The sequence below is a fragment of the Labrus mixtus genome, chromosome 3 (assembly GCF_963584025.1).
Source record: "Labrus mixtus chromosome 3, fLabMix1.1, whole genome shotgun sequence".
Classification (NCBI taxonomy): Eukaryota; Metazoa; Chordata; class Actinopteri; order Labriformes; family Labridae; genus Labrus; species Labrus mixtus.
In genome coordinates this window covers 18,884,971-18,900,489 of record NC_083614.1, presented here as the reverse complement: position 1 = coordinate 18,900,489, position 15,519 = coordinate 18,884,971, and the positions used below count along the sequence as shown (strand labels likewise).

Sequence of the window (15,519 nt, the reverse complement as noted above, 5' to 3'; positions counted from 1 at the left end):
AGAGTAATTAATGAACAGTTAGACAATGCTACACACAAACACTCAGACGTGCGCACACACACGCACACAAACACACACACGCGCACACACACACACACACACACACACAAACATGCAGACGCATAAGTCTTCAGACCAGTTTGGCTTCAGGCCACTGGGTTGGGTGGGGGAGGGGAGGGTTGGGTTAAAGTGCAGCAAAATGAATTAACCCTAGATTACAATCATGAGTTCATTAATCTAATCTTCTTAAATTCTTAATCTCCTTTAGGCACACTTGTGTGTATGAAAGCATTCGACCCAGTAAGCTACAAGGGAGGCTTCTACCCACACCAGCAACAATCAGAATGTGAAGTACCCATAAATGTGTTTACGATGTCAAACTTTGAGGTCATCCACGACTGTTAGCTGTCAGGGGTCCGGGGCTTTTATGTGTTGAAAAAATGAATATAATGGTGATTTGAGATATGGGTAGCAGTCGTATATATAAAGGGAAATGATGGGAAAATGTTGGATTAAAGACACACTGAGTGAAAAATGGACACACATGATCACCAATGCACACAAACACAGACAGTCTGGAAACAGCAGCAGCTTTTCATCTTAAAAAGCAGCTGTTGAGTGACAGTAAGAGGGAGTGAGTAAGAGGGAGGGGAAACCTGAGCTGTGTGGCATCCACTCTGTCGGTAGTGTTTGTGCTGTTGGAGATCACACAGCTCGGAGCATGGACAGCCTCAAGAGACTGAGTTATTTCTCCAGAGCACTGATCCATTAACTGTCTCAAGTTTGTCAGCAACATTCAATTTAACATTCCCGAGTGTTGTTTTTTTTAAATTTTATAATGCTTACTTTAACAGGAGCTTTTTCCACAACAGACATAATAAAAAAGAACAGGTGCAGCTATTTAAATGAACAATGTCTCTGTTTCATTGCATTTTCTGTGAACCAATGGGTATGCATGCACAGTCGCAGGGCGTTAGAGCTGGCATGCCTAAATGAAAACAAGACATTTTCAGTGCCAATTTGTGGGGACATGTCCTAACAATGCACCTTGTCTGGATAAAGAATCTTAATTCTTGAATCTGCACTCCTTGTAAATCTAGCATTATCTGTTTTATATTGGATCACTTTTATGTATCGATTACTTATAAATATTGTAAAATACTTGGAAAAACGCACATACAAAGCAGCCTGTGAATTTCCTTGTATGTGCAGGCCGACTTTGCTGGTTCGTAACTGACCTCCATCTTGTCCTGATAACTCACAAGAATTTAAATCCTGCAGAAAATGTCAGGAATTCAGCTTGAGACCGATCTCATGGTCCTCACAGGGACTTTAACCTGCCATCATATGATCACTCAGACTGTGGGCTGTGTGGAGCTGGCTATAGCAGAGGGAGGACTGTGCTTGTGCCTCATGGTGCCAGAGCAGAGGAGGTATTATTAGGATGAAGTCATTTTGATTTTTTTGTTTGAACAAAAATCCAATAAGCACACAGCAGAAATGTACAGCCACTGTCAAAAGGGCAACGGGCCATGTGTCAGACGTGTATCTAATCTTCTTTCTTTTTAGAGTTTTCATAGATCAGGCTAACTTGTGTTTTTTGGCGTTTGTTCATAAAGTGTATTTTTAGACTCGACATGTTTAAATATAAAAAAACATTTAAACGAGTCATATGACAAATAAGACAATACTTCAGTAGGCTGTATCTCTCCAAACATTTAATGTATTGCAGTGTGTAGATGGCATGTAGACACATTTGGTTGTTCAATTCTTAAGACAATATGACTAATCAGTCAAGTAAATTAAATAACATAACCACATACTGAAAACTTTACCTTTCAAAAACATGAGGTCTGCATGTAGCCTATATCTCACTTTCTTGCATCACTTTTTAAATGTAGGTTATATGTGGCCTATATAGCCTAAACATTGATCTTTTATTGATGCCTTTTAATGTTTTCATGCAAATCATTTTGATGTTTTGGTCTATTAATGGAAGAATCAAGTGACATCCACGGAGACAAAGACTTTTTCTGTGTTTCTAGCAGTGCTTTTTTTCCACAATGCTGATGTGCTAAAGTTGGATGAAGTCGAAAGTCTTTTGCTGTGATGTTTTTTTTTTTTTTTTTTTTTTTTTTTTATTCCAGCCCATTGGACAATAGCAGGAGGAGTAGGAGGAGCCAGCCTGAACACTACGGCTGCCTCGGCTCTTTCTCTGCTCGTCACTCTCCAGCAGGCTGCGTGGCTTTAAGCCGACAACACACCGAGCAGCTAACTTTGTTTTATTTGTTTTCTACGCGTGTGGAAACTCAAATCTCGCCACGCGAACAAATGGCTCACCATTTTGCTAAAAGCTTTGGGGACGATACATATGTTAAACCGGATGGTGGATTCGTCTAACTTGTGTCAAACTTCAAACAAAGCAACAACGGAAGGAAGTTGTAACCGAGATAAAGGAATCCGGATCTGATCTGCGAACTATCAAGGTAAAAACCGAATCCCCTGAAAGTATCGATCACTGACGCGCGTGTTTGTCGGACGTTTCTCAACCTCCCGGAGTGTGAGGAGTTCAGTTACAGGCTGTAACACTGAAACCCTTTCATGTTGTGCTGGTTGTAGTTGTGCTGTGCTGTTTGCAGGCTGCTGCTAACTTGGGAGGAAAGTTGAGCGCATGTTGAAATGCTGACCGTAGTTTCACATTTACTGCGCAAAGCGAATTAGATTTCACACTGCGTCCGTCCACGGAGGTCACCCGGCCCCCTTCAGTGACATTTGAAAAGTCCACTTAAATGTATCTGCTGTAAAACAAAGGACGATTTAAAGCGGAAGATATTTATTAGCCCTTTTTTTTTTTTTTTTTTTTTTTTTTTTTTTTTTTTAATTGTGGGCAGTCTGCCATGCTCTGGTTATTTATTCATTTATTTATTTATTTATTTATTTATTTATTTATTTATTTAAATGGTTTGATTTCTTTTCTTTTTTCTTACAATCAATGTGAACTTGTCTAACGATGGCACGTTATTACATCGCAGTATTCAGACGAAATGAAGTGAAAGAAAATCCCTGAAGCATGCATTTAAGTTCCTCTGATTTAAAATTCATGCCATTGCTGCGGGCCTATCCACATGAGTCAAACTTGATCAAAAGAAAAAATTTGGGGGGAGGGGGGGGGGTTCATCTCTTACACTGTGGTTGCATAATCTTCCACCCCAAGGAGCTGGTCTGAGGTGTCACATGTTAAATGGGCTTTAAAGCTTCGCCTTTTGGCACCGTGTTGTATTTGAGCCAGCCGAGGAGCAGAGAATAAGTTGACAGGAATGTCTTGGCTCCTCCCGTGGCTGAAGGTGACTCACAGCCCTGACATGTTTATAGGGGTGGGAAGAAGTGATATAGTGCAACACACCCAGGTGTTGTTTCTTTCATTAATCACAGTAGGAAGCATTAGAAGCCTGTTAAAGTTGCTCATTTGAGAATGTGTTTCTGGCACTGTTGTGTGTTTCCTAGTGTAAATCTCTGTGTTCACGCAGTGAGTGAACGCGCTTGTTTCCAGTTGGAGTTTTCCTTATCTGACCCGCTTTCATCTCTAGAGTCTGAAGTTCATTTCCGTTTGTACCTCAGCGTACTGATAAGAGTATTTTATGTCTGAACTGCCCGTTCATCAGCTGTTGGCATGGTGATTTATGTTTGAACAAAAAACGGGAGGGAGGTTTTATGGTAGCGTTCACATCAAAAGAAAGTTGGCTTGACCCTCAAAGTCTTGTATCCCGATGCAGCTGTCATAATCGGTGGCATTATAAAAAAAAAAAAAAAAGAGCCCGCTGTAATGATGTTATTCTCTCGTTTCCTTCTCCAGGTTGAAGTCAAGATGTCTGTCAGCAACCACGAAAACAGAAAGTCTCGCTCCAGTTCGGGCTCGATGAACATCCAGCTCTTCCACAAGACGTCCCACGCCGACAGCCTGTTGACGCAGCTCAATCTGCTCCGCAAACGCAAAGTCTTCACGGACGTCGTCCTGAAGGCCGGAAACCGAACGTTCCCCTGCCACCGGGCCGTGCTGGCCTCCTGTAGCCGGTACTTTGAGGCCATGTTCAGCGGGGGTCTCAGGGAGAGTCGAGACGCGGACGTTAACTTCCACGACTCTCTCCATCCCGAAGTGCTGGAGCTCCTGCTCGATTATGCTTACTCGGCCAGAGTCATCATCAACGAGGAGAACGCAGAGTCCCTCCTGGAGGCGGGCGACATGCTTCAGTTTCACGACATCAGGGATGCGGCAGCGGAGTTTTTAGAGAAGAACCTCCACCAATCGAACTGTTTTGGGATGATGCTGCTGTCGGATGCCCACCAGTGCCAGAGACTGTACGAGCTGTCGTGGAGGATGTGCCTGGCTGACTTCGCCACTCTATTCAAAACAGAGGACTTCCTTAACCTGCCCAGAGACAAAGTCCAGGAACTGATTCTTAGCGAGGAGCTGGAGGTGGAGGACGAGAGCCTGGTGTACGAGGCTGTGATCGACTGGGTGAAGGCCGACATGGAGCGCAGGCACAGCGAGCTGCCCGAGCTCCTGCGGTGCGTCCGTCTGGCGCTGCTTCCCGAGACGTACCTGCTGAAGAACGTGGCTTCGGAGGAGCTGGTGATGTGCCACAAGGTGGGGCGGGAGATCGTGGAAGACGCGGTGCGGTGCAAAATGAGGATCCTTCAGAACGACGGGATCGTGACGGGGTTCTGTGCCCGGCCGAGGAAGGTGAGCCAGGCACTGCTGCTGCTAGGAGGGCAGACCTTCATGTGTGATAAAGTCTACATGATTGACAACAAGACCAAGGAGATCTGCCCCAAAACAGACATCCCCAGCCCCAGGAAAGAATGCAGCGCCTGTGCTATTGGTTGCAAGGTATGTATAGTATGTACTATCTTACATGGTGATTTTTTTAAAAAAAAATTTATCTGAAGGTATATAGACGTACTCTTAATGTCATTTCTTCCACGTTAGGTTTATGTTACTGGAGGGCGTGGGTCTGAAAACGGGGCCTCCAAAGACGTCTGGGTGTATGACACGTTACACGATGAGTGGTCCAAAGCGGCGCCTATGCTGGTCGCCAGATTCGGACATGGATCAGCAGAGCTCGACCACATGCTGTTCGTCGTGGGAGGGCACACTTCGCTCGCAGGATCCTTCCCCGCATCGCCGTCTGTGTCTCTCAAACAGGTGGAGCAGTACGACCCTCAGACCAACAAATGGACCCTGGTGGCTCCGCTCAGAGAGGGTGTGAGCAACGCTGCCGTGGTCGGTGCCAAAAACAAACTCTTTGCCTTCGGGGGCACCAGTGTAAACCGGGACAAGTACCCCAAGGTGCAGTGCTTTGACCCGTGCCAAAACCGGTGGTCAGTGCCAGCAGCCTGCCCGCAGCTGTGGCGCTACACCGCCGCGGCTGTGGTCGGAAACCACGTTGTGGTGATTGGAGGGGACACTGAATTCTCAGCCAGCTCTGCTTACCGCTTCAACAGCGAGACGTACCAGTGGTCGAAGTTCGGTGACGTGACGGCCAAACGGATCAGCTGCCATGCAGTGGCATCAGGAAACAGACTATATGTGGTTGGGGGCTACTTTGGAGCTCAGAGGTGTAAGACATTAGACTGCTATGATCCATCGTCAGACTCTTGGGACAGTGTGACCAGCGTGCCCTACTCACTCATTCCCACTGCTTTCGTCAGCACATGGAAGTACCTCCCAGCATAGAGACAGCTGCTCTGACTCTCTGATGTTTTTACGGTGAGTCATTTTAAGGTTCCTTAAAGTGAAATAGATAAATGTCAATTAGATGTCCCATACATAGTGTCCCCTCTACTGCAACATACTGTGTGGAAACTCATTCAAACAACATTTAACAGCCTCAGGTGAATGTTAGTGTGAACAGGCCAGTTTTTTAAAACCCCTCACTGTTTTCCGGGTTGCTAGTGGTTACAGTTACACATTATCTAGCTGCTGTGACGGCTGAGTGTTGGATAAACACAGTGATGTCTGGGTTTGTGGAGCAGGAGGAATGTTAGCAGTGCCGGTAATTACAGAGCAAGAGCTACAACTCAGGACCCCTGTCCCTGATGGGAGCTAGCTGGAGAGGCAGGGATCAGGTCTACGCTTGTAGTTCAGAGAGGCAAGTGGGCCAGATGCTCTGCAGGGACCGACCTGGACTCTATTTTATGAGTCAGTACCTCAAAAAGGTGACATGAGGATCTTCAGGCAAGCTGTAGATGAAAGTTAAAACAACCATTTCATTATTGTATGTATGTTCATTAAACCATGTAAAATCACAAAGCAACGTCCATATAAAAAAACAAAAAAAACACAACAATAAAAACAAACTTCAGTTTTGTATGTGCTGCTGAAGGATGCTGGCGTAGTGTTCTGCTCACAGTGAAACATTCAGATCAGATCAGTGATCTCAGGATTCAGGGGGGTAGGTCGGGGGAAAAAAAGTGAAGGATGCTTCTCGGAGATATGAAAGTGTGATTGACAGAAATGTAACGTACCATACCAGCGAGGAATCGCTCTTCCTGAAGGAACGACAGGCAGCAGCTTTCACAGCTTCATGTGAGACGAGAGATGATAAATATTTGCTATGTGAGGGGGAAGAGGTGGAGGGGCAAGTAGATGAAACTAGAAGAGGTAATAGTATTTTTATCAAGGTTTGTTTGAAGTGCCCGATGGTGTAAGGGATCTAGTCAGGTTCTTGTATATTGTTAAATTATTAGTTCTTTTGGTTTGGCCTCTATCGGACATTGGATATGTAATAGTAAAAAAAAGAGTTTTTTTATTGTCATGAAAACGTACACTTGCTTCACATAGCTGTCACTACAATACTGTATTGTTTTGTGCTAGAGGTTAAATTGTGTTAAGCAGCACATTCTGTCAAAAGGTGATAGATTGATTGACTTAAATTGTTCACTTGTGCAACATCCTCACTTACTTACTTAGTTTCTTGTCCATAGTGAGATATAAGGTTGAAACCTCTCTCATATCTGTCTGTTCTAAAGAAGGCTGCAGCTAGCAGGCCGCTAGTTTAGGACAAAAACTGCTAACGGGGAAATAGTTGTGTTGGCTCGGTCAGATGGAAAAACATTCCACGGAAGTTGTTTCCACTCTTAATACTAAGCCAAGCTAGGCATCCTACTGCCCCAGTGTTGTATTTACCAATAATCTCCTCATCTAACGAAAAAATGCTTTCAAAATGTCAAACTATTGCTTCAAGTAGCCGGGAGCCGCCAACTCTTTTTTGGAGTGGTGGCGCTGTGAGATTCTACTTTTCTGTAATGAATCAGGGGAAATGAGTCCAAAAAAGCTCTTTTAATGTTTCCAAGACTTTTCAAAGTAAAGCTGAGCAGACGTGATCGAGGAGAGTTGGGCTTATGTGTGCCTTGTGTCTTCTGTAAGGAGCTGTATATGACAGAGCAGGGGGCTTAGTGTTATGCGGCTGCTGCTATGAACTGCTGTCTTCATGGTTCCAGTTTTTTTTTTTTCTAGGCCAGGATGGAGACAGACAGGCTGGCTATGAAAGATCAAGAGCGCAGCATCCCTATGAACTCTTTCTGCTACAGTAGCTCCCATCCAGAAGCTCACTGCCTTTATGTTTAATTACTGCAGTCGTGGAAACGGCTCCGATTTCCAGCTTGTTAAGAAGGCTGGCTATTCTCTATCAGCTGAGGCAGGGGGCAAGAGAGAAGACGTGGAAAAAATGTGAGGGGGCAACAAAGTGACACAGAGACGCGCACATTGACACCACACACACACACACACACACACACACACACACACACACACACACACACACACACACACACACACACACACACACACACACACACACACAGAGGAGATGAAGAGGACAGAGAGTAAGACCAGGAGAAGCAAAGCTATATTTTGCTCTGCTTGGCAGCCGAGACTAACGCCTGCCTAAAAATACTTCCCCCTATCCCGAGGTTGTCAACTTTCAGCGGGGGTCAGAAAGGAAAATAATTGTAGTATATTTGTGTGTGTGTGTGTGTGTGTGTGTGAGTGAGCGAGCGCTCCTTTCATGTCAATGATGGGTCTGAAAAACCAACAGTCAGCAGCTCAAGTATTCACTAGTAGTATTGTGAGTTATTACGCAGTAGTGAAACCACTTATTTTCCACTAGCACTACTCTGCCTCACACACACACACACACACACACACACATACACACGCAGAGGCATATTGCTGTCATGGCCTGTCCTTTTAGAAAGCCAACCATCCTTACTCTAACTCCGGGGGAATGAAGGTGTGGCCTATAAGTAAAGATGTGTTAATGCCGCCTCGTGGGTTCAGGCCTCGTTGTTGTCCTGTGGCCTGTACAGGGGCTTAGCAGCCTCTCTGCCTTTTTTTTGTTACCACCTACTGCAGTGTGCAGCCCTGTGCATTTCCACCAGATGTGACTTGCCGCAGACTCGAGGGCCAAACCCAGAAGCCACAGTTGATGGAAAAGTATTTGTAAATGTTAAAACATTATGGTTTCGTTTTTTTGTTATGCTCCAGGCAGGAGAAGTGAATATGATTTTAAGCTGTAGACTTGAAGACAGACGGACAAAATGAATGGAGATATTTTGAATATTGCCGAAGTGTTGCAAGTCAGGCTTTAATTGATATATTCAGTTTGTTTTGAAGCTAGTTAGCTAGAGTAGCTGTACTGTGTGATCTGGTCACTTGTTGATGCCGGACAGGATGTAACCAGAGATCTCTGCACAAAGTTCAGCCCTGTCTCTCTCGCCTTTCAACCACTGGAGTGTAACAGTCCCAAAGATGACTGTTATCAACGCTTGAGCCCTTGTTTTCTAACCCCCCCCCCCCCCCCCCCCCCCCTTCTCTACCCCTCCCTCCTCATCTCCCCTTCACGCTCCCCCCACAACAATCACAGCTATAAGCAGCATTCTCTGTTTTTTAACGGCTTCAACCGACATCCTCACGATGTGGCCCCAGCTCCGTGTGATAGGGTCCACCTGGAGGGGTCAGGGGGCCACAGGGGGAAGTCCTCGTGGGGGCTCGCCCGCATCCCTAGACAGCTGCTGTAAAACGGGGAGGTCACAGTGGGATCAGGGAGGAGGAGTGCAGAGGCCTCCAGTCACTCGATACTAATGTTTTATTAATGCCTCGCTGTGAGGGCCACCAGGAACACATCTGAATGAGGCTTTTATTGTGGCATCTGTGTACAACAAGCCCCCGTCCACCCCCCCCTCTCCCGTCCCCGCTCACTTCAGACACACACATGCACAGTTAGAGTCAGCACGTGCACACACACACTTCGTCCCCGGTCCCTTGAGTAATCAATCTACCACATTACAGTCTTTGGCACGGCTGCTTAAATTAGCATAAACCTAATGGTGTTTTTATTGGTCTTTTCTCCATGCGGCGAGTAACAAAAAGGAAAAGGGAAAAAGATGCCTAAAATGGCTGAATAATCACCCAGACTAATTTGATTACACCCTTAAAAAGGGACGAGCTGTCATACAGTTACAGAGGCCTCTTCAGAGAGCCAGCTGGGACGGGACTGAGTGTGTCTGCCTGGTAATTCATCTGAATTACGTAATATTTGCGCCTCTGAAGTAGCGCTGGAGTGGCGCACATTCAGGCACAGAGACGCGCTTTGTTCGAGTCTTAAACTGGAGTTTGTGTAAGGATTCATCAAGGAATGCCTCAATGTAATCTGCAGCTGCTTTACGGAGATACTTGTGTCTCCTTTATTAGTCCCTGAAAAAAACGACGCAAACTCATGTAAATGAAGTGACGGTGATTCATACGTTAGTCAATGCAGTGAAAGTCTGGGTGGTCATTAGTAAACATAGCACAGACCTTGTTGGACACAAGGGACAGATAAAGAAAGAGGACTCAGCATTAGTGTGGTCAGGTGCATTGTGGGTAATTGGGCCTATAGAAGACGCAGATGGAGCCCGAAGTACAAAAAGGAGTGGGGAAAAAAAAAAAAAAGAGCTAAAAGAGACGTTTGGAGGATTAATGTGAAAGAAGTGTTGGCGCACATGTCCTCCTTCACTGTGCAATTTTTAAACCGTAAAAAAAGTTTTAGATTTAGTCATTATTTTTGACTTTGGTCACTCAAGTTTGGTATTGTTCCCAAATGGAGGCGAGAGATAGCTGACGGGAGCAGACAGGCTGCGGCAGGTTAAACCGCAGCGTGTCAGAGCCAATCACTTCATGAAGTCTCGGGCCATCTGTTAGCTCTGCTGAAGGACACAGGGGGGGCTCCCTGCATCCCTCACAGCAGCACACGCTGGCCACTGCAGTGCACCAAGGTGTTTTAAACCTGTTCGCATCCCCACATACAAGAAATTGTAGTACCCCCGTTGGCAGATGGAGGTCAGATTCCTGAAGGTCAATTTTGGTTATTTTAGTCAGAATAAAGTGTTGTGGTTTGAAATGCTGGAAAAGGAGAGAACTGGAGCCGGCACAAATCAGTGTTGTGAGTAATTAACCCTTGACATGACGGGTAATAATGACAGAGGTCTTGTGTTTGCAGAGGAAGCTGGAGTTGGATCATTTGAGACAGGGGTGGTGTTTTATTTTTTTGATGTCCTGATGATGACAGACTGACACCCTCTTTGCTTCAGCCTGTGTCTCTATGAAACTTTTTGTGAGGTTTAAAATGAGATGCTAACCAGTGACAATAAACTGGCTGTTTCCTCCTGTTCCAAGGGGATTGATTAATTGATCAAACATGTGAGATTCTGAGTTGTTAGTGTCTGGATAAGTATGACCTGTTAGAAAACAGCCAAACGAACTGTTCTCTTTTTCTTTTTCTCGTTTTGTGCTTGGCTAAGCTAACAGGCTTCTTGCTGGCGTCACATTTTTGAGGATTAAAATGAAATGAAGTGTGTTAATAAGTTATCTTAAGAGCAGCTTTCAGGGGGATTTTGTTGCTTTTTTTTTGACAGACAGGCTTGCTGATTCCACCTCTTTTTTTCTTCTTCTTACTTAAGTTAAGCTTAGACGAGATGAATAAACTGCTGGCTGTAGCATCATATTTAACTGAGATACATTTACAGAGAGTTGGTACCTATCTCCAGGCAAAATATTGCTCTATTGCTCGAAACTGTTTCTGTTCAAAGCTTGTATTTATTTATTTAAAAAGCTAAAATATGGTACATGTATGCTTTAAAAAAGGTAATTTGAATGTGCCATGTTTTGTTAGTATGTTTATTTTGTAGAGACCTGTCTTTTAAGAGGCCTATTCAGGTTCATGACGAAATAGATAAGTTTGCACAGCATCAGCCTGATAGTCGAAGTGCAAGATGTTTTTTTTCCCTCCTGTTTCTTCTTCTGAAGCTTGTTTGTCACCTCTTCTCTCTTCTTGTTGTGTGGTGTCCTACTGTCAGGCTTCAGGCGATGTATTCACAACAGTAGCGGTTGCGCTTGGATCAGTGGAGGCTTCTGTAGTATCAACCAGCTTTGTGAGGAAATAGAAACGAGAACTCATTATGTTATCCAAACAAGCCCCCCTCCCCCTCCCCCCCCCCCCCCCCCTCCCCTCCCCTCCCAGCAGAGCATGCCTGTAACTGTCAACTGATTTCTTCCCACTAAAGAGAGCACACAAACATCCTTCATCCACAGGCCTGAGTTATCATCATGAATATGCAAATCAGAGGTAAACGTCATGCTGGGCTGCTTCAGTGTAAAACAACATCAGAACAGCAGTAGAGGAAATGTTATCTGGGGTAGCAGAGAATAAAGATGAAACATTTTTATTTTTTTTCAAATTTGTCGTAAAAGGTGGTGATGCTAAACATCAACACAATCTGAAAAATGAGCCTAACCAAAGCTTCTGAGCGTATGAGTTCTGAGCCTATGGATGAAGCAGATGGTTTGTGTATGTTTAACTGAGTCCTGAGAAGCTTATTTTCACAGATTGGGGTCCTCTCCTCTGCCATCATCCGATGTTTATTACCTAGCAACATAAATGGCTCAGCCTAATCCCACATACCAGCAGGCCTTTGGTTAAATAACGCTCCGTCCAGCGGCATTATTAACACTATGTGGGTAAGCCTGATAAAATGGCTTGGTGATAAGCTGATGTGTAGCCCGGAGGAGGACTGGGGTTCCTGCATTCCTCTCTGCTCCCTGAGACTGTCCAGGTCATGTGGCTGGTCCCCATACAGCAGCACCTAAACATTAATCTCTCTGTGTCTCCTTCCACAGATCGGCCACGGTGTCTGGTATGCAGGCATGTGTACTCGCACTTCGCCGAGGAGGACGGAGAGGAAGAGTTTGTGTATTCCTGCTGTGGCTTCATGCAGCCAGAATCACATTATCTTCAGCTGCAACTGCCATGAAACAGCCCAGAGACTAAAAGTCTGCGGCCTCTTCTCCACCTGATCTGTTTACTGATACTGCTCGTGTAACGTTCCCATGTAGGTAGCCTGAGCTGGACTCGTTGCTATGTACTGCACAAGCGTCTCAAGATAGTAAAGACGTGTGCTCTTGGACCTTCTTCCTTTTTTTTCTACTGTGACTGTCTCAGCCCACACTGCTCCACTGACTAACTCCATCATCAAACCAGTAGATTACCAGTTTAACAGACTCCATACGGATCTGTCGCTGGCACCACATCAAAAAAAAAGAAAGCACGCTGTCCTTTTTATGTGGTTTCCCTCCCCTTCTGACACCGCACGTTTCCTCAGGTGTAATTTATTTGGACTGCTGATAGAGTGAATTAGACCTTTTGCTGTAACCGGCACATGGGGAAGGAGAACAGACGTTCAGGGTAGTGTATGATTTTGTGCACAGAAACAATCTTCCTGTCTATATTTTTAGACTTTGGACTCGGGCTTCCCTCAATTTTGGTGAACTAAATTTGTATCATCCTCCTCGACTTAAAAATACACGCTCTGTAGAGAGAGAGAATGTGGCCCATTATGGCTGAAGAAGATGCGATTTTGTTTTAAGTTGTTTTTTTTTTTGTTTTTTCCGTCTGTGTTTTGTGTCTCAGGGTTATGTTGAGTATGCATGTATTTGTACAAGGAAGGGTAAGATTTCTTTTATTTTGAAATAATTATTTTGTGAATGTATTATTTTTGTGATAAACTATTTTATAGAATCTCTTGGTTTCAGAGTGCATTGATTGACAATGTTTCGCCAATGGAAAAGTATGATACTGCTTAAAGGCAGTGGTCATATTTCAAACAGAAAGGTTGCCAAATCTGAATAACTAACCATCGTTTCCTTCTGACTTCAATAACAAAAGCTAAATATGTTGAAAGTAGACAGTAAATACTTTGTAGCTATAACGTTGATTTTATCATGTACTTTTTCAGGACCTTTAATGGAAGTCTTCTGTGTGTACAGCTTGTTTTTTTTACTTTTGTCATTTGTAGAAGCCTTTGATTTTGCACATTTTGTACAAAGAAACCTCTTCATTGTCTTAATTTTTTGTAACTTTGTCTTAACCCAGCTTGGGTAGTGTGAATAATCAAAGCCTTTTTTGTAGCAAATTCTCTATCCTTCTTAAAAAATTACTCTGTGTGCAACTCTGCAGTTTTCCAAATATATCAAAGTAGATATGAAATACAGCGATATATAAAGCTCTTACTGGTACACCATCTGTTATTTCATCTTCTGCAGCTTGTAATTCATCAATAAATATCTGAACAAACGTATTTCCTTGTATGGCCCCTGTTTTTCATGGGAATGAGTGGAATTCTGCAGCAGTGTCTTTAAAGGCACTTGGGTCACCATATAATCACACAGGTACTCTTAACATGTCTGAGATAGTTTCCGAGTGCAGCTCAGGATTCCTTTTGATGTTAGCAGTAACACCTATCTCCTTCTGATGTCGGTTTTAAACATACGCTTCCTCTGCATCTACTAATCCCCCACTTGTAGGAGCGATATCGCTGGTTATTTGGGATGTGAAGTGTGAGTCTCTGCTTTGGAAGACTTTGCACACATTATAACCTTCAAAACCTTTTCTGTTGTGCAGCTCAGCGTCAGTCAGGGGATGCTTCTCTATACCTCCATACCTTACGTGAGAAGAACGGTGCCTGTCAGACTGGGCGTTGGGTGTGGAGAAGTCTGGTTGGCGTATTTTTTTCAGACTGGCAGGGAGGAGAAGCAGAGAGGAATGTACCCACACTCAAGTTCAGGGAGGTGGCTCTCAATGTGCCGCCTGCAGCCTCCACATTTTGCTACTTAGACATAATTTCTGTGGTGATCAAACCATCCAACCCAACATAAAATTCTGACATTACTCAACAGAATTTTTAATGTGCAACCTTTGCTAACTTGAATGTTTCTCTTTATTTTAAAGAAAATAAAAATTTATTTGTAGAGGATTTTGGCCTGACAGTTGATTTCAAATTGTAGGTTACTGAACTCATTAAAAGAGAGAACGGATGACAAAAAAAGGATGTAAAACAAATGATCAACCACTGATGCTTAATACAGATACAAACACAGGTTCATGACATTGGAACGGGTTAACTAAAAAAGGTCAATCTTAGCTCAGGCTCAATAATCTATCTTGTTCTGTAACTTTCAAACCCATCTCTCCTCTGGATTTCCTCAGTTGGTTTGTTTACCAGTAAGGACAGGACTAATGAGATCATGTTTTAATTGTGGATGAGTTATAAAAGAGACGTTTTTGAAAGCTCTGGAAAAATCTACCAATACAAAGACCTTACTGTTTGAGTTTGTTTCATTTCTTTTTCTCAGGCTGTTTGGCCTTTATTGTTAAGGCATCTTAACAGAGACTGAAAATGTGGGAAGGAGAGAGTAGGGTGGACCAAAAGGACGAGGCTGGGAGTGGAACCTACAGCTGATGCACATAGCTTCTGTGTAAGTGGAGCATTATGGATTTAAGACATGGACGCCCTTTAACTGTGCTCATAACACAAAGACTCCAAAAATACCTAAAAACTTGAATTCGTTGACTCGTGACTGACTGTGTGACTGACTGTTTGACTGATTGTTTGACTGGCAGTATTATAAATAAAGTTTCACATCTGCACAATCAAACACCAGTTTTCTTCTTTGGGAAGTTACTTGTTATCCTCTCGCTGCTCTTCATGCCTCAACACCATGTTCAAAATATTTAAACACAGTGTTATGAATGTCTAAATAACAGAAAATTAGATCAAATATTTCAGGGGGTCTGCCCTGAAAGAGACACTTCAGTGACATAATGAATCTTCGTAAGTCTTTTTTGAAGCCGACTGAAAGACTTCAAAGCGTGTTGTTAATTGGATGTCAACAAGAGGCGGCTCCAAAAACTCCCTCTCTTCAGCCATGACATCATGCCTGTAACAGGCTATGTCCAGTCAAGCATGCGGACATGTGGGTGCCCGAATGGGCACAGTGCTGCATCAAAGGTTAATTTATGGATTTTTAAAGACAATGCAGACATGCATAAAAAGATGAAACAGTCCTCTCTGAATAGGGTGAAGCTGGCACTGGACAGAAGGATGAACTTGCCGAACAATGGCTCCAATTGTGATGCAAAATGTGCA

General features: G+C 43.9%; 1 protein-coding gene across 1 annotated transcript; it reads left to right on the top strand.

Moving 5' to 3' along the window:
- The first annotated feature begins 2,215 nt into the window (after positions 1-2,215).
- On the top strand, positions 2,216-13,671 carry enc3 (ectodermal-neural cortex 3). Its single transcript, XM_061033547.1, has 4 exons — positions 2,216-2,486; positions 3,854-4,888; positions 4,988-5,767; positions 12,215-13,671. The coding sequence occupies exons 2-3, from the start codon at positions 3,866-3,868 to the stop codon at positions 5,732-5,734; spliced, it is 1,770 nt and encodes a 589-aa protein (XP_060889530.1). The 5' UTR covers positions 2,216-2,486; positions 3,854-3,865; the 3' UTR covers positions 5,735-5,767; positions 12,215-13,671.
- The last annotated feature ends 1,848 nt before the right edge of the window (positions 13,672-15,519 follow it).

Bases quoted from the DNA above. Each gene is read 5' to 3' on its own strand.
- enc3 (XM_061033547.1), top strand. From the start codon at position 3,866: ATGTCTGTCAGCAACCACGAAAACAGAAAGTCTCGCTCCAGTTCGGGC. The intron at 4,889-4,987 runs GTATGTATAGTA...CTTCCACGTTAG, and splicing joins CCTGTGCTATTGGTTGCAAG to GTTTATGTTACTGGAGGGCG.